The 27,974-nt window shown below is 46.6% G+C and overlaps 1 protein-coding gene across 1 annotated transcript in view; it reads left to right on the forward strand.

Annotated features, from left to right (window-relative positions):
- Positions 1-5,572: 5,572 nt before the first annotated feature.
- Positions 5,573-27,974, forward strand: part of NDUFA10 (NADH:ubiquinone oxidoreductase subunit A10) — a 62,554-nt gene continuing 40,152 nt past the window's right edge. The window contains exons 1-6 of the mRNA XM_064286419.1: positions 5,573-5,704; positions 10,884-11,052; positions 12,221-12,436; positions 13,651-13,737; positions 14,462-14,583; positions 17,398-17,477. Coding sequence (XP_064142489.1) covers positions 5,630-5,704; positions 10,884-11,052; positions 12,221-12,436; positions 13,651-13,737; positions 14,462-14,583; positions 17,398-17,477 — 749 coding nt within the window. The 5' untranslated portion in view covers positions 5,573-5,629. The remainder of the gene's footprint in view (positions 5,705-10,883; positions 11,053-12,220; positions 12,437-13,650; positions 13,738-14,461; positions 14,584-17,397; positions 17,478-27,974) is intronic.

Genomic DNA, 27,974 nt, shown 5'->3' on the forward strand with positions numbered 1-27,974 from the left:
AGTCTGAACTTATTCTTATTGATTCTCCCTTGAAGGAGACCTTTCTTTTATCCCTGGCTGCTTTTAAAATTTTCTCTTTATCTTTGGTTTTGGCAAGTTTGATGATAATATGTCTTGGTGATTTTCTTTTTGGATCAATCTTAAATGGGGTTCGATGAGCATCTTGGATAGATATCCTTTCATCTTTCATGATGTCAGGGAAGTTTTCTGTCAGCAGATCTTCAACTATTCTCTCTGTGTTTTCTGTCCTCCCTCCCTCTTCTGGGACTCCAATCACACGCAAGTTATCCTTCTTGATAGAGTCCCACATGATTCTTAGGGTTTCTTCATTTTTTTTTAATTCTTTTATCTGATTTTTTTTCAGCTATGTTGGTGTTAATTCCCTGGTCCTCCAGATTTCCCAGTCAGCATTCTAATTGCTCGAGTCTGCTCCTCTGACTTCCTATTGCGTTGTCTAATTCTGTAATTTTATTGTTAATCTTTTGGATTTCTACATGCTGTCTCTCTATGGATTCTTGCAACTTATTAATTTTTCCAGTATGTTCTTGAATAATCTTTTTGAGTTCTTTAACTGTTTTATTAGTGTGTTCCTTGGCTTTTTGTGCAGTTTGCCTTATTCCATTTCTGAGGTCATCCCTGATGTCTTGAAGCATTCTGTAAATCAGTTTTTTATATTCTGTATCTGATAATTCCAGGATTGTATCTTCATTTGGGAAAGATTTTGATTCTTTTGTTTGGGGGGTTGTAGAAGCTGTCATGGTCTGCTTCTTTATGTGGTTTGATATCGACTGCTGTCTCCAGGCCATCACTAAATATTAAAAAAAAAAATTTTTTTTTAATATATAAATTGCTCACTGAGTCTTATCTTGTTTTGTTTTCTTTCAATATACGTGGATGGGCTACTAGATTGTGCTATCTTGTTTGTTGTAGCCCTTGACTTACTTATGACCTATTATCAGCTGGTTTGGGCTGTTGCCAGATATAGATGCCTGAGTCTATTCACTATGCTTGAGTAGAATCTGATTTTGGGTCATCAAGTGTGTGCTGCACCCTAACACCTATCCACCTCGAGAAGTAGTGGTGATAGTTGTGTGCACCAGATTCTATTAGCAGCTGGGGTTCACACTCCAGGGGGGCAGGATGCTGACAGGCTTCCCCCAAGTGTCAGTGAGGTAGGTGTATCTCTATTCCTAAAGCACCTTGGTGGGAGGGCTCTGCAGCTGTACCTTAGGCCCCCAATGCAAGTACCTCTACTGATTGGTAGGTGTCACCCTCCTTAGACCCCTAAGGCAAGAGGCTAGGTGGTCTGGGGGGAGCTTCAGCCCTCAGTTCCCTGTTGTGGGTCAGTTAGGGCTCTGTTGAATAAGCAGAGATATCAGACCTGGGAAACTTGTTTTTCCAGTAAATCCGCTAAAAAAAAAAATGCAGTCAGATCCCTATCAGAACTGCCTTTGCATTGTAACAGCCACCTTGTTCCCTATAAGGATGAAAGTCCGAGATTTGGATCATATATGCTTGGCTGGAGCTGGTTCTGTGTTTTTAGTCCAATTAGGGAAGGATTTTTGGTCCCTGGGTTTTTTGTGGTTGCTTCTTTCAGGTCGGAAGAATGGGTTAGGAAAAGACCAAAAAAATAAAAAGGGGGAAAAGCAAAGCCACGGAGCCAGAGTCATTCTCCCTCTGGCTCAGGAAATTCCAATGTTAATGAAGCCGCCTGGGAAGGGGAGGGGAGGGTTCAGAAAAACAGCAGAGAGTAGCACCCCGGAATATAGCCAAAGTTGCTTATCTTGCTTGGGATGACTATTTTATCTGAGATTCCCAAGGGGCGTGTCGCCTATGTGTGCTGGCTGTGTGGAGATTGCCCCCCAGAGTCTGGCCCGCTGAAGCTGCGGTCAGATCCTCCGCTGCCAGTCCAAAGCCCAGCGTCAAGGTTCCCCTGCTGGGACGCTGCACTCTCTGCTCCAAAATCAGTCGCTGCCTCCCGGGGACTTCTCGTCCCACCAGCCGCGTCGCCGCGCCACCTCTGCGGACCGGCTGGGCCCCCTCCCGGGGTTAGTTCAGGGGAGTAGGGAGGCGCCCCATGTTTGCGCCGTGACCGGATGCCGTGCTCAGCTCCCCTGTGCCCAATCCAAAGCCCGGCGCCAAGGTTCCCCGGCTGGGACGCTGCACTCCCAGGTCCAAAACCAGTCACTGCCTCCCAGGGACTTCTCCTACCACCAGCCGCGTCGCCACGCCGCCCGCGCGGACCGGCTGGGCCCCCTCCCGGGGTCAGTTCAGGGGGGTAGGGCTGTGCTCTGTGTTTGCGCCGTCACAAGATGTTGTGTTCAGCTCCCCTGCACCCAATCCTAAGCCCGGCGCCAAGGTTACCTGACTGGGACGCTGGCTCCAGGCTCCGAAAACAGTCGCTGCTTCCCCGTAGTTGTTCGTTCTCCGTCTCTGTCACTCAGGTCAACTCTTTAAATATGTGTTTGTTGTTCAGGGTTCGTAGATTGTCATGTATGTGATTGATTCACTTGTTTTTCTGAGTCTTTGTTGCAAGAGGGATCCGAGGTAGCGTTTACCTAGTCAGCCATCTTGGCCCCCCTCCACCTAATTGCTTTTTAAGCAAGGTGTTACTCAGTTTCCATGTATTTGATTTTCTTTCCTTGATCTTCCTATTACTGATTTCTACTTCTATGGTGCTGTGATCAGAGAGAATGCTTTGTACTATTTCAATGTTTTGGATTTTAATGAAGGTTGCTTTGTGACCTAGACGTGGTCTATTCTGGAAAATGTTCCATGTGCATTGAAAAAGAATGTACACTTCTCTGCTGTTGGGTGAAGTGTGGTATGTATGTCTATGAGCTCAAGTTGTTTGTATAGGATGTGATAAAGCGGTGAAGGAATGGACGTGGTCCCTGCTCTCAGGAAATTAGTGTCTAGTACCAAACTTCTCTCAGTATGGGTCATTTGTGTCAGAAACAGATCTCAGGGCCCACTCTAGACCTACTGGGTGAGACCCTCTGCTGTTAAGGACCAGGAATCTCTATTTTTGGGGGGGAGGGGAAGTTGTCAAACTTTTTTTTTTTAAATTGTACTTTAGATGACAGTTTACAAAACAAACTAGCTTCTCATTAAGCAATCAGTACACTTTTTATTTTGTGACATTGATTGTCAACACTCCCCCTTTCAACCTTAGGTTTCCCATTACCAGCTTTCCTGTCCCCTCTTGCCTTCTTGTCCTTGCCCCTGGGCTGGTGTGCCCACTTAGTCTCATTTTGTTTTATAGGCCTGTTTAGTCTTGGGCTGAAGGATGAGCCTCAGGAGTGACTTCATTACTGAGCTAAAAGGGTGTCCAGGGACCATACTATTGGGGTTTCTGTAGTCTCTGTCCAACCAGTAAACCCAGTTTTCTGTGTGTGTGTGTTAGAATTTTTTTTCTACATTTTTTTCCAGCTCTGTCTGGGACCCTGTATTGCGATCTGTGTCAGGGCAGTTGGTGGTGGTAGCCAGGCACCATCTTGTTGTGCTGGACTCAGTCTGGTGGAGGCTGTAGTACTTTTGGTCCATTAGTCATTTGGACTAATCTTTCCCTTGTGTCTTTGGTTTTCTTCATCCTCCCTTGCTCCTGATGGGGTGAGACCAGTGGAGTCTCTTAGATAGTCACTGACAAGCTTTTAAGATCCCATACGCTACTCACCAAAGTAGAATGTAGAACATTTTCTTTATAAACTCTGTTATGGCAATTGAGCTAGTTGTTCCCCAAGACCATGGTCCCCACAGCCCTCAGCCCAATATGTCAGTCCCTCAGGGAGTTTGGATGCGTCTAAAGAGCAGGAATCTCCACTTCTGAGAGCAGGACTTCTCATACACAATTAAAGTTTGAGACGATTGAAAAGGACTTATGTAGTTTTTACAACTGCATTTCCATTTTGTTTATATGTCCACAATTCTGAAAACTTGAAAGCCAAGTGAAAGTTAAATGCAAGAAAATTTAAGTGGAAAAATACCCTGGAGAAATGAGCATTCTGAAGACCTTTTAAAATGGCAAATGTTGCACGAGAGAAATGTCATAGTAAAGTACCCCAAGTGCTAACCTTAAGGAGCCCTGGTGGTTCAGTTGTTAAGTGCTCAGCTGCTAACTGAAAGTCAGGCAGTTTGAACCCACTAGCTGCTCCGTGGGAGACTTTTGGTAAAGATTACAGCCTCAGAAACCCTATGGGGCAGTTCTGCTCTGTCCTATAGGGTCGCCGTGAGATGGAATCGACTTGATGGCAACAGGTTTAGTGCTAACCTTGGAGGAGCTGAGAGCCGAGACTCTGGAAAAGGTTTGCCCAGTTTTCATATCCCATACTGAATACTATACCATGCTTTTTAAAGTTTTTTAAAATGTTATTTAGTTTTAGTAATATTTTGCATTTCCATGAGGATTCTTAGGGCAAGGTAGACAAAACTTATCTACTTGCAAAGGTTTGTGGATTCTCTGGTCATTGGTAAAGATGAACCTTGGAAATCTTTCCTATTCCCCTGCACATCAGGCCGTGCCCACATCTGTAAGGTCTTCTGCGCCCCCTTCCTGTTCTAACTACTGGCCGGCATACCGCAATGAGGCTCAGAAATCTTGAGCAGGTGGTGACCCCAAGACAGGGAGAAGAGACCTGGGACGGCGACCCGGGGCACGCAGGTGGCACCTGGGAGGACGACCCCCAGCAGGGAGGTGGAACCTGGGAGGGTGACCCAGAGACAGGGAGATGGAACCTGGGTGTCGACCCCGGGCAGGGAAGCGGGAGCTGGGAGATTACCTCCGGTCGGGGAGGTGGGAGCTGGGGGGGCGGCCCCCGGGCGGGGAGGCGGGAGGTGAGGAGGTGGCCTCCGGGCGGGGAGGTGGGAACTGGGAGGTTGTGCTCCGGGCGGGGAGGTGGAAACTGGGCGGGCGGCCCCAGGGGGGAGGTGGGAGCTGGGGGTCGGCCCCCGGGCGGGGAGGCGGGAGGTAGGGGCGTGGCCCCCGGGCGGGGAGGCGGGAGCTGAGAGGTTGACCTCCGGAGCGGAGACGGGACTTAGGACGACCCCCGGGGCGGGAGATGGAACCGGGAAGGGTGACCCCGGGCGGGGAGGCAGGAGCTGGGTGGGTGGCCTCCGGGCGGGGAGGCGGGAGCTGGGCGGTTGATCTCCGGGCGGGGAGGCGGGAGCTGGGGGGGCGGCCCCCAGGCGGGGAGGCGGGGCCCGGGAGGTTGACCTCCGGAGCCGAGACAGGACTTAGGAGGACGACCCTGGGGGCGGCCTCCGGGCGGGGAGGTGGGAGCTGGGGGGGCGGCCTCCGGGCGGGGAGGTGGAAGCTGGGGGGGCGGCCCCCGGGCGGAGAGGCGGGAGCTGGGAGGTTGACCTCCGGAGCGGAGACGGGACTTAGGAGGACGACCCCGGGGGCGGGAGATGGGACCGGGAAGGGTGACCCCGGGCGGGGACACGGGCCTGAAGAGTGGCCCCGCTCCTCGCCCCTTCTTCCTGCCCGCAGCCCGCCGCACCGCCCAGAGGGTTCCCGACAGGCGCCGCGCGGGCACCCCCGGTGACGTCACGAGAGCGCGCCGTCAGCAGGAGAGGACCCCGCCGCGCCCGCGTCCTCTCTGGCCCTTGATCCTGTGCCTACCGCCTCGCCATGGCCTTGAGGCTCCTGAGACTGGCGCCCGTGTCCGTGTCGGCGCGCGGCCTCGCGGCGGGCGCCCCGCGCATGGTGAGGGGCGGCAGCGGGGGCGGCGGGCCGGGGTCCTGGCCAGACCTTCCTCGGCGCGGCCCTTCCTTTTCTCCTCGGGGCTCCGGGCGGGTGCTGCCGGGTCCCGAGAGGGGCCGCGAGCTTCAGGCCGTTTACTCTCAGCTCCAAGCAGAGCGCTGGGGATCGGGGGTGGATTGGTCACCTGTCTGCCCTCGTTGGGGAGACCAGCTTGGAGATGCTGTACCCCAGTGCAGTTGTTGCTCTAGACGTCCGAGCAGATGTGGCATGAACCCAGAAGAGGCTGGGGGCATTGCTCTCATGCAGTGGTTGGTTCTTGTAGCATTTCTATTAAGCGCCAATTGAGGGTCAGTCCCTGCTAGAAGTTGGAGTTCAATACTGTGCAAAAACAGAAGAGAACGCATTTGGGTTCCATTTGGAGGAATTAGGAGGAGTACCTGTGGCAGAGAATGCTGGGATGATACTTCACGTGAAAGGAACAAAAGAAACAAAAGCACTGTCGCTGGAAACATTTGGAAAAGTCTTTCTTGCTGAGTGTGGCTGTGTCTTAGCTTCTTGGCTTGTGGCTGGAGCCATATTGATACCAAATGGTAAAGGAACTTGACCTCTGTGCTAAGGATTTTGATCAGCCAAGGATAGAGAACAGAAGAGTCACATTCTCATTAAAATGTCCGATCAGCTTCCGAAAGGTCACAACCTTGAAAATCCTGTGGAGCAGTTCTACTATGCATACATGGGGTCGCCATGAACCAGAGAAGAGGTGCCTGAACGGCAACAAATATTTTAAGGAGACAGTATTTTAAGGAGAAAGAGAACAGTGGCCAAATCTCTTTAATACCCTATATTCTTTTTAGTGGGTGGTTAGTATTCCGCAGAGTCCCTGGGTGGTGCATATGATTAACCCGTTTGGCTGCCTTCATTCCAGTCCACCCAAAGGTGCCTTGGAAGAAAACCCTGGCAATCTATTTCCGAAAAATCAACCATTGAAAACCCTTTGGGGCATAGTTCTACTCTGACACTTTTGGGGTCACCATGAATCAGAGTTGACTCAATGGCAGCTGGTTTGAGTGTTCCATAATATACCTTTATTTTTTAAAATTACTGCTCTGATATTGAACATGAAGGGTTTCTGTTTACATTTTTGATGCATAAACCACATTTCATTCAGCATCCTTGTAGGTAAATTTTTGCATCCAAAAAACCCAAACCCGTTGCTGTCGAGTTAATTCTGACTCGTAGCAACCCTACAGGACAGAGTAGAACTGCCTCAGGGCTTCCAATGAGCGGCTGGTGGATTTGAACTGCTGACTTTTTGGTTAGCAGCCTGAACTCTTAACCACTGTGCCGCTAAACCCACTGCCGTCAAATAGATTCCGACTCATAGCAACCCTATAACACAGAGTAGAACTGCCCTATAGAGTTTCCAAGGAGCGCCTGGTGGATTCAAACTGCCAATCTTTTGGTTAGTAGCCGTAGCACTTAACCACTACACCACCAGGGTTTCCCACTGTGCCAGTTAAAAAAAAAAAAAAGTTGGGCTCCCTTAAATCTTTGCATAGATCCATATGTATTCTGTAGATTCCTGACTGAGTATCCCAGGATCCTCTAGGCTTACATCATAATTAGCAATTTATGAGGGAACTTATTGTCCAGTCCCAACTCTGCCCATTATTGTTAAAAAACATAAAATCTCTCCCAGTTTGATACAGAAGTGTTTGCTCTTTGTTAAAAAAAAAAAAAAGAAAAAAGCCAAACTCGACCCTGTAGGACAGAGAACTGCCCCATAGGGTTCCCAAGGCCATAAATCCTTACGGAAGCAGACTGCCACATCTTTCTCCTGAGGAGCAGCTGGTTCAACACGCAGACCATTTGGTTAGCAGCACTCCTTGTTAGTAGTCATTTTTTTTTTTTTCTTTGTAGCAAGGTTGTACATTTTTCATATGGCTATTGGCTGTTTTTAATACTTTTTAAATAAGTTGCTGTTTGGATTGAATTGTGTCCTCCCCAAAACATGTGTTGTAAATCCTAAGCTCTGTGCCTGTGGTTGTAATCTTGTTTGGGAATGGGTTGCCTTTATTATGTTAATGAGGCAGAATTGTTGTAGGGTGTATCTGGAGTCAATCTCTTTTGAGGTATAAAAGAGATTAAACAAGCAAACTAGGAAGCAGAGACGGGGGAAGAGAGATGCGAAACCACATGAAGATGTCCAGAAGCGGTAGCTCAGAAGACACAAGGACTTTCCTCCAGAGGTGACGGAGAAAGAAAGCCTTCCCCTAGAGCCAGCACTGTGAATTCGGACGTCTAGCCTACTAAATTTTGAGAAAATAAATTTGTTTGTTAAAGTCATCCACTTGTGGTATTTCTGTTATAGCGGCACTGGATAACTAAGACAGTTGCGCGTTTCTTACTGTTTTTGTTATTGCTCTGTAAGACCTGTGTATACATAAAGGTTATTTCATCGTATATTGAAAAGACTTTTCTCAATTGTTTGCCTTTTGATTGTGTTTTTTCTTTTCTAACTATTTATGGATTCTCAGGAACGGCATGCTGAGATGTGTTTTGGGAAGGTTGTTGTGGAGCGTCTGTTGGGGAGGCTGGAGGCAGGCCATGAGGCAGTTTTTCACTTTAGACAAGACTGCAGACTCAGTGCAGGGGGAGGGGGATGCTGTGCTTGGGATGTCGAAGACTCAGCATCAGTGGGATTTTGTCAGCAATTGTGGAGTTGAGAGAAGGAGGAAGATATCAAAGGTGACTCTTACTTGCTCTGTTTTGCTTGGTAGATAGTGGACTGGAAGCATGTGAGGGAGAGCAGATTTGGGGGTTGGCGTAATAGGTGTTAAATTTCAGATTTGGATCTGTCAACCTTCAGGTACCTTCAGGACATCTAAATGGAGCTGTTTAATTGTCAGTGGGAGAGCTAAGTCGAGCTCAGGACGGAGCCCTGATGTAGAGAAACACTTTTTATTCCCTTCCTCCCTCTCTCCACCTCCTTTCTCCCTGTCTTCCTTTCCTTCATTCATCCAGTTTTGTTTGATTTTCAGCATGGTAGACATATGCTAGCATAAATATGTTAATATCACACGTAAGTAAAATTTTGCCAAAGATCATTCAAAAGCAGCTGCAGCAGTATATCTACAGGGAACTGCCAGGAGCTCAGGCCAGATTTAGAAGAGGACATCGGACAAGGGATACGATGCTGATGTCTGATGGATGCTGGCTGAAAGCAGAGAATACCAGAAAGATGGTTACCTGTGTTTTATTGACTATGCAAAGGCATTCAGCTATGTGGATCATAACAAATTATGGATAACATTGCGAAGAATGGGAATTTCAGAACAATTAATTGTGCTCATGAGGAACCTGTACATAGACCAAGAGGCAGTCATTTGAACATAGCAAAGGGATACTGCGTGGTTTAAAATCAGGAAAAGTGTGTGTCAGGGTTGTATCCTTTCACCATACTTTCTCAATCTGTATGCTGAGTAAATAATCCAAGGAGCGGGATTATATGAAGAAGACCGGGGCATCAGGTTGGAGGAAGACTCGTTAACAACCTGTGTTATGCAGATGACACAACCTTGCTTGCTGAAAGTGAAGAGTGCTTGGAGCACTTCCTAATGAAGATCAAAGACCACAGCCTTCGGTATGGATTACATCTCAACATAAAGCAAAGATCCTAACAACGACAAATAAGCAACATCGTGATAAATGGAGAAAATATTGAAATTGTCAAGGATTTCATTTTACTTGGATCTGTAATCAACACTCATGGGAGCAGCAGTCAAGAAATCAAAAGATGCATTGCATTTGGCAAATCTGCTGCAAAAGACCTTTTTAAAGTGTTAAAAAGAAAAAAATTTCAATTTGTGGACTGTCGTAGGCTGGTATTCTCTGGAGAAGCAAAACTGGTAAAATATCTGTATCTGTCTACATGTCTGCAGAGAGAATGAGCGAGAAAGGTTTATATCAAGGAAGTGACCCCCGCAGATGTTGTAGAGGCTGGAAAGTCCCAACTCCCTGGGTCAGGCTGGAGGCTTCTCTTGACTCATGTAGTTGCAGGAGCTAGCAAACTCAAGATCCAGCCCTTGAAGCCTGAGGAATCCCGAGATCAGCAGTCAGACTGCTAGCTCAGCTTCCAAGAACTGGAGGTCAGATGAACAGGAGCCAGCTCCAGGATCCAGAGCCAGCAAAAGCCCACGAGCCTTGCCAGAAAATCCACCAATATTGGATGCAGACCACACCCCCACGGAAACTGCCTTTCAGCTGATTGTCTACTCACAGCAGAGCCCATCATGGAGGTGATCCCATTGTGTCAGATCTCATCATAAAAAAAAATACGTCACTGTCGAGTTGATGCTGACTTATAGCGACCTGACAGGACAGAGTAGAACTGGCCCATACAGTTTTGAAGAAACACCGGGTGGTGGATTTGAACTGCCAGCCTTTTGGTTAGCATCCATAGCTCTTAACTACTACGCCACCAGGGTTTCCATATCTCATCGTGGAGGTGATTATATTGTTCTATGACTGCCATACTACATCATAACTACCAAACCACTGAGAATCATGGTCCAGCCAAGTCGACACACTGTCTTAAGGATCACAGGGACTAAGGTGCACCTGACCCAAGCCATGGTATTTTCAGTCACCTCCTATGCATGCGAAAGCTGGATGTGAATAAGGAAGACTGAAAAAGAATTGCTACCTTTGAATTATGGTGTTGGTAAAGAATATTGAATATACCATGGACTGCTGTAAGAATGAACAAATCTGTCTTGGAAGAAGTATAGCTAGAGTGCTCCTTAGAAGCAAGCATGGTGACACTTTGTCTCACTTACTTAGGACATGTTATCAGGAGGGACCAGTTCCTGGAGAAGGACATGATCCTTAAGTAGAGGGTCAGCGAAAGAGAGAAACCCCCAATGATATGGATTGACGCAGTGGCTGCAACGATGGTTTCAAGCATTACAGCGATTGTGAGGATGGCGCAGGACCCGGCAGTGTTTCGTCCTGCTGTACGTAGGGCTGTGCTGAGTGGGCATCGACCTGATGGCACCTAACAACAATACTGTGTTAGTGTTTTTCTCACCAGGGGTTGTTTAGTACTGTCAGCTAACACTTGCTACCACTACCTGGGACCCAGTGCTCACGTTGTGCTGTTGCTTGCTGTCATGTTTTTCAGGGAGGAATTCATACAGGTGCACGGTGCAGGCTGCAGTTTGGCCCTTTGGCGTTCATACTTGGCGATAAGACAAGCAGGAAGCTGACAGAGCATAGCAAACTGGTGACCGTGGATGGCAATATCTGTTCTGGGAAAAGCAAGCTTGCAAAAGAAATAGCAGAGAGACTAGGTAGGTGTGAGCTCACTCATGCAGAATGACTGCCTTTTCACTGCTGTGTGGTTGCTTGTTGCGGTTTTATATTGATTTGATATTAATTAGGTGGAATTGCCCCAAAGGTGGGTATTGAAAATGTTTGAAGTATTTATTGGAAAAGCTGTTTCTAACCTTTCAGATTTAGAAGTTAAAACATAAAAACCATGCTGGTTGTCTTCCTGAACTGGAGTTTGATCTTGACAGCCTGAGCGGCGTGCTTTCCCATGGGCTGCCTGATGTGAACTCTAAATGGAACAGACCCCAAGCCTACTGGTGCTGAGTTGACTGCAGCTCAAAGCAACCCTGTGGGACAGAGCAGAAGTGCCCCACAGGGTTTCCAAGGCTGTAATCTTTACGAGAGCAGACTGCCATAACTTCCTCCTGTGGAGTGGCTGGTGGGTTCGAACCACCGACCTTTTGGTTAGTAGCTGAACACTTAACCGGTGCCACCAGAGCTCCTTCCTAAAATAGACAGGGCTGCTATTATTGCTTATTTTGATGGTGTTGTTTTTGTTAGGTGCTGTCAAGTGAGTTCTAACTCATAGCAACCCCATGTACAATAGAACAAAACACTGCCTGGTCCTGCGCCATCCTCACAATCATTGTCACGGTTGAGCCCATTGTTGCAGCCACTGTGTCAGTCCATTTCGTTGAGCGTCTTCCTCTTTTTCGCTGACCCTCTACTTAATCAAGCATGTTGCTCATTTTACAGATGGGTTAGAAGCTGTTGCCACACAGCTGGCTAGTAGCAAAGCTGGAGCTGGAACCCATCTCCTACCTCGTGGTACAGGTGTTTGTGGTGCGCTCTGTAGTGTTTGACAGGCAGTTCCTCCCACTTGTGTGGAAGGGGCCTCCCTGGGTTATGGGAAGCTCTCCTCGGCAAGAAACTCCTACAAGGATGCAGTGGAACTGGCTGCCTGTGGGCCTTCAGCACACATGCGCATGCTACACGTGTGTTCAGACATGTCCCCGTCCCTGTCTGCACTTTCTCTCTCTCACAGGTCTGTGAACGGCACCAGCAGTGATGTTCTGATGGAAATTTGGCTGACTGCCAGCCTCTCTGTGCTCTTCTGCTAGTCCCTGCTTGTACTCTACAGGTGTGAGGGACCCACGTGCCATCTTGTCTGACGGTCTCTCTCTTCAGGTTTGAGGCACTTTCCGGAAGCGGGAATACATTATGCAGACAGTACGACAGGAGATGGGCAGCCACTGGACGTACAGTTCAGCGGCAACTGCAGTTTGGAGAAATTTTATGATGACCCGAAAAGCAACGATGGCAACAGCTACCGTCTGCAGTCCTGGCTGTACACCAGCCGTCTCTTGCAGTACGCGGACGCCTTGGAGCACCTGTTGAGCACAGGTTCAGTATCAGTGGGAAGTAGCTGCTGGGGCACCTTCTGCATTTGAACCCTGTCCTGGCATCCTAGATGGCCGCCAAGGAGAGCTTTCTCTTTCTTCATGTGTTTGATGGTGGTGCAGGTTCCATTGTTCCAGTAAGGCTATAAATTCCCTGAGATCTGTGTTACTGTTGCTTCCAGTTAGAAGTAACTTCGTATTATTTTGTCGTCATGTAATGGAGTGAGATTAATGGATTGTGTGGCATTTTTGTGCTGCCAATGTAGACATGTAGGTGAAATGTGTCAGAACTCCATAGGAATGAGGGCGTGAGAGAGACTGGAGAGCCAGTGAGGCAGCCATGGAGCTGGGGCAACCACAGAATAGGGTGTCTGGGGTGCATTCATCTTGGGGTACCTGTTAAGCCCTGAGGAGGTCTGCGCGAAGGTGGCTGCGGGGAGACTGGTGGGGAGCACCTGGCTGTGGTGCTCTGAGCAGGGTGGGCCCTCGGTGGCCTTCGTGACTGTTGGGAGGCCTTGTCACTGGACACAGCGAGTGGGCTGAGAAAAGATGAGGCCGGGAAGTGGCGGGTGAGACGGGAGGGCCTGGGGCACACAGGGCCTTTGGGTTTCCTGTGAAGGAGGTAGGGAGCCACTGGGAGGACTTTGTAGTCGTGCAACACGGTCTGTTTTGAAAATGTCACTCTCCCGTTACGGGGAGTAGATGAGGGGCGAGGGCGGGTGCAGGGGGGCTTTTACTGGCTGTCGCCTTGTCCAGAGGTGAGGAGGCCTGGAGGAGGCGACCGGGAAGCCATGCGAGGTGGCAGGATTCCAGGTACAGCCTGGAGAAAGAGCCAGTGGGATTTGTCTGTGAGCGGGATGTGTGGGGAGGTGGGGTCACGATGACTCTGTGATCTGACCCAGGCAGTTGTGGGGGACTGGGATGGGGGTGACCGTGTTGGGGTTGTTGGAGTATGGAATATATGGTTGAAATATCACTTTTTAGACAAACTGGATGCTTTCGTTGTAGCCGATTGAATGGAGCAGAACATTACATTGGCAAAAAGCAAAAATTATAGAAAATGATTTCCCACCTATAAGTGCATCTGTGTTCTTTTGAATGTATTTGGTGTGGTAATGGAGTTATAAATAGCTGGGCTTCTGTCTGTTCGAATGAGATGACTGGTTTCCAGCGCCGTAGTGTTACTTGCTGCTCTTTACTGTCTCCCTCTTTTCACAGGACAGGGCGTTGTGCTGGAGCGCTCCATATTCAGCGACTTCGTTTTCCTGGAGGCGATGTATAACCAGGGGTACATCCGGAAGCAGTGTGAGTGGTCTGCAGGGGCGCTCATGCAGGGCGTGTAACTGCCAGGGGTCCAAGGGAGACACACTGCCTGGCAGTCTGTGTGCATTCATCAGCATGTCTCAGATAGATGAAGAAATGCCGTCACTTAGTACATTTCCACAGAAAAAACACCTTAGAGAACTTAGGTTTTTCCATCTCTTCCTCCCCTAAAATAGGTGTGTTTGTCCTTGCACACCTACCTGTGAAATCAGAGTGGTGTCCCAGATCCTTGGACACACAAGTTCACCCGTGCTACCCAAGGACTGCCACAGGAGACCCTCCAGTTCTGGGTCCTTGGACACACAGGAGGCCTTCCAGTCCTGGGTCTTTGGACACACAGATTAACCTCAGCTACCCATGGCCTCCCCAGGAGACTCCTAGCCTCTGCCCAGCTAGCAAATCAATGAACTGTTTATCTTCAGGTTTCATTTTGCGGAGCTGTTTGGTTTCTCCTTTGTTGTTTTTATGTCATTAGAGTGTCTCCTTCCTGTCCCTGCACTTACACGGTTGCAGCCTTGCGGGGTAACCCTTTCCTTCATCCCACGGGCTGCCGCCCTGCTGTCTGTAGGGGCAGCAGCCTGCGTGGAGCATCGTTGGAAGCCTGACAGGTGGCAGGTGGAAGAGAATTAGATCATTGGGGCTGAAAGTAGAGAAACCCCATGTGGGGAGTCTCAATGATGGAGTGACCCTCCTCTTTCCGTGTCAGGTGTGAACCACTACAGAGAGGTGAAGAAGATCACTGCCAGCGAGTACCTGCCTCCTCACGTGGTCATCTACATTGACGTGCCCGTCCCCGAGATCCAGCGTCGCATTCAGAAGAAAGGAGATGTAACTCAGCTTTTAAATCAGAGCCCATCCTTCTGTTTATGGGCCCTTGTTATTTTTAAACACAGATCATCATTTAAAAGCCATGTGTACTTTAGGGTGCTAATACCGAGGGTGCACCTGGCCTGGGTACTGCACGTGGGGTCCCAGCTGAGTGAGCCCACCTGTGTGGGCTACTTCTGTGTCTGTGCTTTTATTCTCTAATGGAGCTTTCATGTCTTGGTATTTATCTACAAAGCAAAAGTGGTTTCTTACATCCTGCAGTTCTCCACTCCGTCCTTTTCACTCAGATTGTGCCATTCTGCCTTTTTGCGGCTTGTGGATTCTACAGCAGTAGAACAGTGACTGCTACAGAAACCACTGAGTCTTTGTGGGGTTTGGCGAAACTTAGCAGGTGGCCTAGAAACTCCAAATCTTGAAGTCACCCGTGGCCCTTGGCTGGGAGGGCATGATGCGGGGACAGATTACCAAAGACCAGCTCTGCCCTCATGCCCTCTTCTCATTTGGAAAGAGGACTCCCAGTTCCGTTATTTTTCAGGGGCAAATGTGATCTTTCTGACACTGATGGAAACCCAGGGCGACCTGCGTGCTCGTCCCTGAGGCCCCGTCTTCCGTGCTGGAATTCTCGCAGGTGTTCAGTAAACTGAGTGATGGATGCTGTAAGGCCAGCAGAAAAGTCCCATTATCCTTTGCTGCTCCTGAAAGGTCACCCAGGACTCACTTCCTTCCCCTCCTTCAGCACCAAACTCATCGGTGGCATCTCTCTATCCCTGCTTACTGCTGGTCTGTTGCATTTATTAAGAGTTTGCGCTCAAGTGTGATACATGATTTGGGCTTTCTGGGCATTCCACTTAGTGGCAAGAGGAGGGAGCCGCAAGTTCCGGATGTTGAATTATCTCTCAGTGAGATGATTTTGAACACCTTTGCTTGTTACAGTGACGTTTGTTGAGAAAAACAAAAGCTCATGTTCAGAGTCCTCTAGGTGGTGCTTTTGTTACCTGGGATAACACTATTTCAAAACACATTGGAGGTCCAAATTAGGGCTATCCTTTTCTTTTTTTAATTTATTTTGCCATGTAAAATCTTAGACAGATACTGTCATCAGCTCAAATTACCACTGTTGAGTAAGAAAAAGAGCCCTTTTATCTTCAGAGAGACAGTATGCCATCAGTAGGTGTGCATTCTTGGCTCTTACTTCAGCACAGTCCGCAGCGACTATCTCAGGGCCTCGCTGTCACAGCCTTTGGAGATCATTGATGTGAATGTCCAGAAAACATGTCTAAACTTGAACAAAACAGGCCAAATTGTTGATAACCGAATCTCTTATCTAATTGTGTGTGGGTCAGATTTCTGAGATAGTTGTGTTTCTGTGTTGTAGGTTCACAGTACGTTGGAGGCCCTTTTGTAATCAGTCTGCATTTAATCTTGTTTTACTTGGAGCCTATCTCATATAGAGGTTTGTAGCCCTGTCACCTATTAAAATGTGCGGTGATTTCATTCACAGCACTAATAAATACCTATCGTATGCAAGGTGACTGCCAGGCATCTTGGAGGACATGGAGGTTAACAAGGACTGCCCATTTGCCAGGCAGGCCCTTACTTGAAAGCAGCACTTCCGATTTCAGTGCTCCATGGAGAATGTAACCCGCTCTTTCAGCAGTGAGATGAGAATACGCAGTTGCCTGGAGCTTGCTTTCGCAGTGCCTGCTCTCAGCGTTGGAACTATTGTAGGCATTTTTAGTAAATGCTTTTTGAATAGTCGTTTTTTTCTTAAAGCTGTTATTGAGGTATAACTTGTACTCCATGAGAGTCACCCATTTTAAGTGTACAGCCCAGAGGTTTTTAGTAAATTTATCAAGTTGTGCAACTATCACCATACCACAGGCTTAGAATGTTTTCATCATCTCGTAAGTCAGAATAATAGGAAAAAAGAAAGAAAACAAAGCTCATTGCTGGTGAATCAGTTCCAACTCATAGTGACCCCACAGGTTTCCAAGGAGTGGCTGCTGGATTTGAATTGCCAACCTTTTGGTTAGCAGCCGAGTTCCTAAGTACTGTGGTGAAATGAAATAGTAGGTCTAGTCATTTCTCTCTCCTGTCTCCTCCCACTGTTTCTCCCACTGGTGGTGTTGAGCCTCCACTCTGCTGGGTACTGTGGTGCTGGGGGCACTTCCGTGAGCAGGGTGGACGCGGCGTTTGCTTTTGTGAGCCTACGTTCTAGTGGGGGTGACAGACAGTAAGCAAGGAAATAAAAAGAAATGTATGAAGGAGAGCTCAATGCCATGAAGAAAGTAAACAGGGTAAACCGGTACTAACCCTAGCCTTTAGTGTTACTGAGCCATAAACAGTTTAAAATGTTGACACTTGCCACTGATAGTTGGAGTTTATGAAATCGGCTTAGCAAACTTGAGGTGGTAAGAGAATGTGTGATTGAGATATGGATGGTGGTGGTAGAGAAAGGGGAAGGGGTGATGTAGAGCACAGAGTGGGGAGAGCCCAGCCAGTCCCCTTCTCACTATCCACGATCCTTCATTTTCTGCCCCAGCACACGCTAGGAACAGGAAGGATGAGGGTGTTCTTTCTGGTCATATTCTAAGTGTATGTCTCAGAGCCTGTGAAAAAAGTCACGCCCTGGGCTTACCCAGGCACACTTAGGCATTAGGGTAGTTCTGATTCTGAAGCCCTTTTGTATCGCCCCAGTGTCCCTGAGTTGTTCTAAGAAAACAGTGCTCATGACCTTTTTCATCATCTTACATGTGCACAGTGAGAGGAAAGAGTCCGAATGTTTCACAGTTTTATTTTTCTGCTTTTGTTTAGCCACATGAGATGAAGGTCACCTCTGCCTACCTTCAGGACATCGAGAACGCCTATAAGAAAACCTTCCTTCCCGAAATGAGGTGAGCCAGGCACACAGCTCACGTGTGAGAGAAACTTCTCAGAGCGTAGTGATGATGTAGGCTTAGAGAGCGCCCTCACATGTGTGAGAGAGACTTCTCAGTGCAGAGTGACGGTGTGGGCCTAGAGAGTGTGTTCACGTATGTGAGAGACTTCTCAGAGCAGGTGATGGTGTGGGCTTAGAGCCCTCACGTGTGTGAGAGACTTCTCAGTGCGGAGTGATGGTGTGGGCTTAGAGAGAGCCCTCACGTGTGTGAGAGACTTCTCAGTGCGGAGTGATGGTGTGGGCTTAGAGCCCTCACGTGTGTGAGAGACTTCTCAGTGCGGAGTGATGGTGTGGGCTTAGAGCCCTCATGTGTGTGAGAGACTTCTCAGTGCGGAGTGATGGTGTGGGCTTAGAGAGAGCCCTCATGTGTGTGAGAGACTTCTCAGTGTGCAGTGATGGTGTGGGCTTAGAGCCCTCACGTGTGTGAGAGACTTCTCAGTGCGGAGTGATGGTGTGGGCTTAGAGAGAGCCCTCGTGTGTGAGAGACTTCTCAGTGCGGAGTGATGGTGTGGGCTTAGAGAGAGCCCTCATGTGTGAGAGACTTCTCAGTGCGGAGTGATGGTGTGGGCTTAGAGAGAGCCCTCGTGTGTGAGAGACTTCTCAGTGCGGAGTGTTGGTGTGGGCTTAGAGGGTGCCCTCACGTGTGTGAGAGACTTCTCAGTGCGGAGTGATGGTGTGGGCTTAGAGGGTGCCCTCACGTGTGTGAGAGACTTCTCAGTGCGGAGTGATGGTGTGGGCTTAGAGAGAGCCCTCGTGTGTGAGAGACTTCTCAGTGCGGAGTGATGGTGTGGGCTTAGAGAGAGCCCTCGTGTGTGAGAGACTTCTCAGTGCAGAGTGTTGGTGTGGGCTTAGAGGGTGCCCTCACGTGTGTGAGAGACTTCTCAGTGCGGAGTGATGGTGTGGGCTTAGAGGGTGCCCTCACGTGTGTGAGAGACTTCTCAGTGCGGAGTGATGGTGTGGGCTTAGAGAGAGCCCTCATGTGTGTGAGAGACTTCTCAGTGTGGAGTGATGGTGTGGGCTTAGAGAGAGCCCTCATGTGTGTGAGAGACTTCTCAGTGTGCAGTGATGGTGTGGGCTTAGAGAGTGCCCTCATGTGTGTGAGAGACTTCTCAGTGCGGAGTGATGGTGTGGGCTTAGAGAGAGCCCTCACGTGTGTGAGAGACTTCTCAGTGCGGAGTGATGGTGTGGGCTTAGAGAGTGCCCTCACGTGTGTGAGAGACTTCTCAGTGCGGAGTGATGGTGTGGGCTTAGAGAGAGCCCTCACGTGTGTGAGAGACTTCTCAGTGCGGAGTGATGGTGTGGGCTTAGAGAGTGCCCTCACGTGTGTGAGAGACTTCTCAGTGCGGAGTGATGGTGTGGGCTTAGAGAGAGCCCTCATGTGTGTGAGAGACTTCTCAGTGCGGAGTGATGGTGTGGGCTTAGAGAGAGCCCTCGTGTGTGAGAGACTTCTCAGTGTGGAGTGATGGTGTGGGCTTAGAGCCCTCACGTGTGTGAGAGACTTCTCAGTATGCAGTGATGGTGTGGGCTTAGAGAGAGCCCTCATGTGTGTGAGAGACTTCTCAGTGCGGAGTGATGGTGTGGGCTTAGAGAGAGCCCTCATGTGTGTGAGAGACTTCTCAGTGCGGAGTGATGGTGTGGGCTTAGAGAGAGCCCTCATGTGTGTGAGAGACTTCTTAGTGCGGAGTGATGGTGTGGGCTTAGAGGGTGCCCTCGTGTGTGAGACACTTCTCAGTGCAGAGTGATGGTGCAGGCCTAGAGAGTGTGTTCACATATGTGAGAGACTTCTCAGAGTGGGTGATAGTGTAGGCTTAGAGAGTGCCCTCAACGTGTGTGAGAGACTTGTCAGTGTGGAGTGATGGTGTGGGCTTAGAGGGCGCCCTCATGTGTGTGAGAGACTTCTCAGTGCGGAGTGATGGTGTGGGCTTAGAGGGTGCCCTCACGTGTGTGAGAGACTGCTCAGTGCGGAGTGATGGTGTGGGCTTGGAGAGTGTCCTCATGTGTGTGAGAGACTTGTCAGAGCAGAGTGATGGTGCAGATTTAGATAGTGTCCTAAAGTGTGTGAGAAAGACTTGTCAGTGCGGAGTGATGGTGTAGACTTAGAGAGCATCCTCGTATGTGAGAGACTTCTCAGAGCGAGGTGACTGATCAGAGCAGAGTGATGGTGTGGACTTAGAGAGCATCCTCGTGTGTGAGAGACTTCTCAGAGCGAGGTGACTGGTTAGAGTGGAGTGACTGGGTGGTCGTGTAGAAGGAGTATCCTGCGCCTGACAACCTGTAGGTGTCATCTGTCCTGCAGCCGCTACTGTCTGGGGTGTTTCAGTCAGATGTTTATGAGTAAGAATAACAGCAGACGTTTGATTTTGATTTGTGTTTTTGGTTTGCTTTTTCTATGTTTTGTTATATCTATTTAAAATTTTTTTTGATGCTAGACATAAACCGAAGTTATGTTTCATGTAGTCTTTCGCGTAGAGAACTCAGATACTTCAGATGGCAGCTAAACATTCATAGTGATCTAGAGGGGTTACTTCTAAGTGCTCAATTTATCCACAGAGAAAATTCATGAAGGATAAACAATATATTCCCAAAGAAACCCATTGCCCTTAAGTCGATTCCTACTCAAACAATATTTATAGATTTTTTTATGTATATAGTTTTATTGTGCTTTAAGTGGAAGTATACAAATCAAGTTAGTCTCTCATACAAAACCTTATATACACCTTGCTATATACGTAGTTGCTCTCCCACTAATGAGACAGCACACTCCTTCTCTCCACCCTCCATTTCCGTGTCCATTCAGCCAGCTTCTGTCCCCCTCGGCCTTTACATCTTGCCACCAGACAGAAGCTGCCCACATAGTCTTGTGTCTACTTGATCTAAAAAGCCCACTCCTCACCAGTCTCATTTTTTGGCTCATAGTCCAGTCCAATCCCTGTTTGAAGAGTTGCTTCAGGAATGGTTCCTGTCGTGGGCTAACAGAAGGTCTGGGGACCATGACCTCCGGGGTCCCTCCAGTCTCAGTCAGAACATTAAGTCTGGTCTTTTTACTAGAATCTGAGGTCTGCATCCTACTGCTCACCTGCTCCTTCAGGGATTCTCTGTTGTGCTCCCTGTCATGGCAGCCATCGGTTGTAGCCAGGCACCATCTAGTTCTTCTGGTCTCAGGCTGATGTAAGTCTCTGGTTTATGTGGCCCATTCTGACTCTTGGGCTCATACTTACCTTCTGTCTTTGGTGTTCTTCATTTTCCTTTGCTCCATGTGGATTGAGACCAATTGTTGCATCTTAGATAGCTGCTTGCTAGTGTTTTAAGACCGGAGATGTCACTCTCCAAAGTGGGATGCAGAATGTTTTCTTAATAGATTTTATTATGCCAGTTGACTTAGATGTCCCCTGAAACTGTGGTCCCCAAACCCCTACCCCTGCTACACTGGCCTCCAGAGCATTCAGTTTATTCAGGAAACTTCTTTGCTTTTGGTTTAGTCCAGTTGTGCTGACCTCGCCTGTATTGTGTGTTGTCTTTCGCTTCACCTAAAGTAGTTCTTATCTACTATCTAATGAGTGAATACTCCCCTCCCAGTCTCCATTCCTCCCTCCTCTTGTAACTACAAAAGAATGTTTTCTTCTCAGTTTAAACTATTTCTCAAGTTCTTGTAATAGTGGTCTTATACAATATTTGTCCTCTTGCAACTGACTAATTTCACTCAGCATAATGCTTTCCAGGTTCCTCCATGTTATGAAATGTTTCACAGATTCCTGACTGTTCTTTATCGATGCGTAGTATTCCATTGTGTGAAAATACCATAATTTATTTATCCATTCATCTGTTGATGGGCACCTTGGCTGCTTCCAACTTTTTGCTATTGTGAACAGTGCTGCAGTGAACATGGGTGTGCATATATCTGTTCGTGTAAAGGCTCTTATTTCTCTAGGATATATTCCGAGGACTTGGATTGCTGGATCGTATGGTAGTTCTATTTCTAGCTTTTTAAGGAAGCACCAAATCGATTCCAAAGTGGTTGTACCATTTTACACTCCCACCAGCAGTGTATAAGTGTTCCAGTCTTTCCACAACCTCTCCAACATTTATTATTTTGTGTTTTTGGATTAATGCCAACCTTGTTGGAGTGAGATGAAATCTCATTGTAGTTTTGATTTGCATTTCTCTAGTGGCTAACGATCGTGGGCATTTCCTCACGTATCTTGTTAGGTCCCCGAATGTGTTCTTTAGTGAAGTGCCTGTTCATATATTTTGCCCATTTTTTAATTGGGTTTTTTGTCTTTTTGCAGTTGAGTTTTTGCAGTATCATATAAAATGTCATAGCTAAAAACTTTTTCCCAGTCTGTAGGTAGTCTTTTTACTCTTTTGCTGAAGTCTTTGGATGAGCATAGGTGCTTGATTTTTAGGAGCTCCCAGTCATCTGGTTTCTCTTCTGCAGTGTTAGTAATGTTTTGTACAGTTTGTGCCATGTATTGGGGCGCCTAATGTTGTCCCAATTTTTTCTTCCATGATCTTTATCTTCTAAGGTTTTGTATTTAGGTCTTTGGTCCATTTTGAGTTGGTTTTTGTGTGTGGTGTGAGGTATGGGTCTTGTTTCATTTTTTTTGCAGATAGATTCCCAGTTATGCTAGCACTGTTTGTTAAGGAGACTGTCTTTTCCCCATTTAACAGACTTTGGGCCTTTGTCAAATATCAGCTGCTCATATGTGAATAGATATATGTCTGCATTCTCAATTCTGTTCCATTGGTCTATGTGTCTGTTGTACCAGTACCAGGCTGTTTTGACTACTCTGGCAGTATCATATGTTCTAAAGTCAGGTAGTGTGAGGCCTCCCACTTTGTTCTTCTTTTTTGGTAATGTTTTACTTATCCAAGGCCTCTTTCCCTTCCATATGAAGTTGGTGATTTGTTTCTCCATCTCATTAAAAAATGTCATTGGTATTTGAATCGAGATTGCATTGTATCTATAGATGGCTTTGGGCAGAGTAGACATTTTTACAATGTTGACTCTTCCTATCCATGAGCAAGGTATGGTTTTCCACTTGTGTAGGTCTCTTGGTTTCTTGCAGTAGTGTCTTGTAGTTTTCTTTGTGTAGATCTTTTCTATCTCTGGTTAGATTTATTCCTAAGTATTTTATCTTCTTGGAGGCTACTGTAAATGGCATTGATTTGGTGATTTCCTCTTTGTCGCTCTCTTTGTTGGTATAGAGGAATCCAACTGATTTATGTGTGTTTATCTTGTATCCTGATACTCTGCTGAACTTGTTTATTACTTTCAGTTGTTTTCTTGAGGATTCTTTAGGGTTTTCTGGGTATAAGATCATGTCATCTGCAAAGAGAGATACTTTTACTTCTTCTTTGCCAATTTGGATGCCCTTTATTTCTTTATCTAGCCTAATTGCTCTGGCTAGGACCTCCAGCACAATGTTGAGTAAGAGTCGTGATAAAGGGCATCCTTGTCTGGTTCCTATTCTCAATGGGAATGATTTCAGTTTCTCTCCATTTAGGATGATGTTGGCTGTTGGCTTTGTATAAATGCCCTTTATTATGTTGAGTCGTTTTCCTTCTATTCCTATTTTGCTGAGAGTTTTTATCATGAATGGGTGTTGAATTTTGTCAAATGCCTTTTCTGGATCAATTGATAAAATCTGTGGTTCTTGTCTTTTGTTTTATTTATGTGGTGGATTACATTAATGGTTTTTCTAATATTGAACCAACCTTGCCTACCTGGTATGAATCCCACTTGGTCACGGTGAATTATTTTTTGATATGTTGTTGAATTCTATTGGCTAGAATTTTGTTGAGGATTTTTGCATCTAAGTTCATGAGGGATATAGGTCTGTAATCTTTTTTTTGTGGTGTCTTTACCTGGTTTTGGCATCAGGGATATGCTGGCTTCATAGACTGAGTTTGGTGGTATTCCATCCTTTTCTATGCTCTGAAATACCTTTAGTAGTAGTGGTGTTAACTCTTCTCTGGAAGTTTGGTAGAATTCTGCAGTGAAGCCGTCAGGGCCAGGTCTTTTCTTTGTGGGGAGTTTTTTGTTTACTTTTTCAATGTCTTTTTTTGGTATAGGTTTATTTAGTTGTTGTGCCTCTGTTTGTGTTAGTTTAGGTAGGTAGTGTGTTTCTAGTAATTTGTCCATTTCCTCTTTGTTTTCAAATTTGTTGGAGTACAACCTTTCATAGTACTCTGTCATGCATCTTTTAATTTCAGCTGAGCCTGTTGTGATATCTCCCATCTCGTATTCGGGTTATTTGCTTCCTCTGCTGTTTTTCTATAGATATTTTTAATTGATGTCGTTATAGGTGTTTTGATTAGACAAAGAAAACACCCCAGAAGTGTTTCTTCCTTCCCTTTCCTTTCTCGCTCTTTCCTTCCTCCCTCCCCTCCCCCTTTCTTTAAGGAAAGCCCAAGGGGAATATGTTTTCTTGCACTCCGTGTAGCTGGTTAGTTCTGTGATCCTTAGGTTTGTCTGTGCCTACGGGAAGCGAGTTACTGTAATCACCAGGATCCATCTACAATTAGATTCTTTGAGTAGTGCTCGTACTGCAGGTTTCTCCTGGTGTCCACGCACCAAATACCAAAGGTCAGTAAGTTTGTCTGCAGAAACCACCAATTGGTGTCTAGAGTTCTTCTTAAGATTGAGATTGGAAGGTTTTAGGATGTGAAGGTGTTATGGATTGATTTGCGTCCCCCCAAAAATGTGTGACAATTTGACTAGGCCATGATACCCAGTATCGTGTGATTGGCCACCATTTTGTGATCTGATGTGATTTTCCTATGTGTTGTAAATCCTACCTTTATGATGTTAATGAGGCAGGACTCAGTTTGCAAGATTAGGTTGTATCTTGAGAAAATCTCTTTAGAGATATAAAAGAGAGAAGCAGGCAGAGATGAGAGGACCTCATACCACCAAGAAGGTAGTACCAAGAGCAGAGTGTGTCCTTTGAACCTGGGGTCCTTGTGCCTGAGAAGCTCCTAGACCAGAGGATGATTGATGACAAGGACCTTCCCCCAGAGCCAACAGAAAGAGAAAGCCTTCCCCTGGTGCTTTCGCTCTGAATTCAGACATCTAGCCTCCTAAACTGTGAGAGAATAAATTTCTCTTTGTTAAAGCCATCCACTTGTGGTATTTCTGTTATAGCAGCACTAGATGACTAAGACAGAAGGGTTATGTTGATGTGAGTTAAAGGACTTTTTCTCCTGGCCCTTCGTGGCCTGTGCTAATCCCTAATGCCATTCAATCTCATACGAAGCAGAGAATCACGCTTTGAAGAAAAAAGCTTCCCTGACTCCTTCTCAGTTGATTTGGGCTTGAATGTCTTTCACATCCGAAGGGCTTCATGTCTTCATTGCTCAGGATTTTTAGACCTATACTGTGATGATAAAACAGGCCTGTTTTTTTGCCGTACAAATGAATTCATGCTTGATATAAACCTTATCAAATTTCCAGGTTTGTTTGTTTATATGTATATGTACTTAAGCACCTGTGCGTCCATATATCCATCCCTCCCTCCCTCTGTCCCTCTGTTGTTTTATCCCTCCTTCCCTCCCTGTCTTCAGCCATCCAAAAATGAAAAAGTATACATTAAAAGTGCTGAGCAGAGTGTCTGGCTGTGTTTGTAAAGCTGACAGTATCAGTGTGGGACATCGAGTTGTGCTTGAACTCTGATAAGCAAAAACGTTCATTATAAAATCAACACGTCATCTTTATTTTTGCCCAAAGCACCATCACAGTTTAATGTCATCACAAGCCTGAGCTACATGCTTTCACTTTGGTAATCCTCGTTTCCTGTGCTTTGATTAAACCGAGGTGAGATAAAAATAAGAGTGGTTTTTAGTTGTTTGTAGCACATTGTAGAACTACAGAATAAGACTTTAAGATGATGTGTTTCTCCATCTTAAGAGAGAAAATACCCACACTGTTTGTGATAGTGTCATGAGCAGCTCCACGCCCTTGGTGAAACCTGGCTCACACAGACCCTTTGCTCTCCCACCTGAGGTGTTCTTACCCATCACGAGCTGGGAAACCGTGATAAAGCTTCACTTTCAGTAGTTTGGACTGTAAAAACTGTAGATAAGCATACATAGGCACAAGTGTGTATGTATTATTTCTTAATTTGTTGGTTTTTCCAGATGACTATTATAATGTTGATTTTTTTTTTTTTTTTTTTCAAATTACAACTCATGCCCATGAGCCAGTTAGTCTTATTGTGATTTCAGCCCTTGTCTTTGAACGTGCCTTGCCTGTACTTTGTTAAAGTGAATTCTGCCCACAGCTCAATCTATGTGGATTGCTGAGAGCCCCTTAAATTAGGGGTCCTATATCACAGGTGGAAGAAAGGTGCTGGAAGTATTTCATGAAATAATATAGAAAGAGATTTGTATTGTTTTAAGCATTGAATTATAGGTCAAGGGCATACTGCAGCTTTGTAAAGGACTTGATCTTAAGATTTTCTCTCAGAAATTCACTATGAAATTTGACTAAAACTACCAAATTTTATATAAAACTTTCAAGAATCTGAGTTACAAATAGATTATATTCTAAAGTTTATATACCCACTCGTCTCTTACTGATACGGTTAGTTTCCAAAGACCAGATCGTTATGTGAAAATCAGCATTATGCAGAAATGGAGGATGATTACATCATTACGTACCTGCCAAATTACATCGTGACATAACTGCCAAACCACTGAGAATGATGACCTAGCCAAGCTGACACACAGCCTTAACCATCACAGCCAGTGTTACTTTCACCTCCACCTCGGTGTTCATTACTGCCAGGTGTACATTGTTAATGCTCAAAACAGATAGTAGACTTTTTACCGTCGTTGTGAATGCGAAATGCTGGACAATGAGACAGTCGTAAGTGAGGAGTAGCTGTAATTGGTTTGTGTTTCAGAATTCACAAGGCTCTTTAAGCACAGAAACAATTTTAGGCTTCCCAGACTTGTTTATTTAAACGTTAAGTTAAATACAGTATTTTTACGGTGAACAACCTAGAAGATAATATTTCTAGGCTGTTAGTAATTAAACAAAATAATAAAATCAAAACTGAATAAGAGAAATATCTTACTTAGTTTGAATGTTGCCGTTTGAAGCAAAGCTGATTTACTGGACAGGATTGGCTGCCGTCGGAGACGTCCCGTGTGTGTTGTGACATCTGCAGACATTGCCTGCCTGTGTCCGTTGGTCTGTTCTCTGTCTGTCATGGTGACATACGGTAGTGCTTCTGTGTGTGTATGCCTTGTTTATGAACGCACAAGGAATGTTGCAACCTTTTGGAAGCTACTTGTGTTATGAGATTTTAAGACACACTGAGCCAACTTCCACGTGAATGTGTATATTCTGGCTTTGTCAGTAGTTACGTCCAAAGACCTAGGAGTGCTTAGTTTTTATCCCCATTCCCTTGGTTGTGAATGTATCATGAGGGAATATGAGCTATTGTTTAGTAAAACATTCATTTATTTATTCAAGAAGTATTTATTCAGCTCAGTACGTGTTAGCTGGAGACTAATCTCCAGGCCGCGATTTCAGACGGGGGGTGGGGCACTCACTATGCTACAGCCTGATGCTTCATGTAGCTCTGTAAGTGCTGGTTTAGAACTGTTCGAAGGCAAGTGAGGAGCCTGGAGTGGCTCTGGAGGTGCTGGCTCTGACACACGATCAGGAATGATGGTGTGTGGCTGTGGTCTTCCGTGGCCCTGGATGGTCCGTGGGGACAAGCTGCTGCCACCACTGGATGACTCTCTGCCTCAGCCTTTGGAGGGGATCCTTCATGTCACTAGACCCTCATTCTTTGTTTTGGCCCACCCTTCACAAGTCTGGAGTGAGAGTCAGGTGTGACCCAGCAGAGGAGGACATGTGTATAGTCTGTTGTTTGAATGCCATTGGTCATGGAGGCAGTTAGCATGCGTACAGGCATCTAACAACTATCTGTTGAATCAAAAACACAGAAGATGGGGTCAGGCTTGAAAAGCAGGCCTGTAGGTTGTTTTCAGTTGAGGGCAGGATCCCATCTTGATTGCCTCGCACACCCCCTGCGCAGTGCGAGGTGGGTCCGTGCTGTCTGATCAGCGTTAGTTTGATATCCACTTATATGACCTGCAGGGAAGAATGACTCCCTTGGGTCACTGAGTGCCTGTCAAGGCAGAGAACAGTTCCTTGGTAACAGTGGGCCGCTCAGGGCAGGTAAGTTGGAGACCTGGAGTTGGAGGACATGGATTCTCCCCAACTTTAGGAATTCATCACTCACTGTAGTTGCAGTTTCTGACCGTCTACATTTACCTTGATAGTGATCTGAAAACATAATAGCTGTAGTAAGAAACTGTTACCCAGTTGGGTGGCTGTCTTTGAATTATATGTTGTTGTTAGCTGCCATCAAGTCGGTTCCCACTCACAGCAACCCTATGCACAATAGAACAAAACACTGCCCAGTCCTGTGCCACCCTT

This window comes from Loxodonta africana, chromosome 6, assembly GCF_030014295.1.
Source record: "Loxodonta africana isolate mLoxAfr1 chromosome 6, mLoxAfr1.hap2, whole genome shotgun sequence".
In the NCBI taxonomy this organism is placed as follows: domain Eukaryota; kingdom Metazoa; phylum Chordata; class Mammalia; order Proboscidea; family Elephantidae; genus Loxodonta; species Loxodonta africana.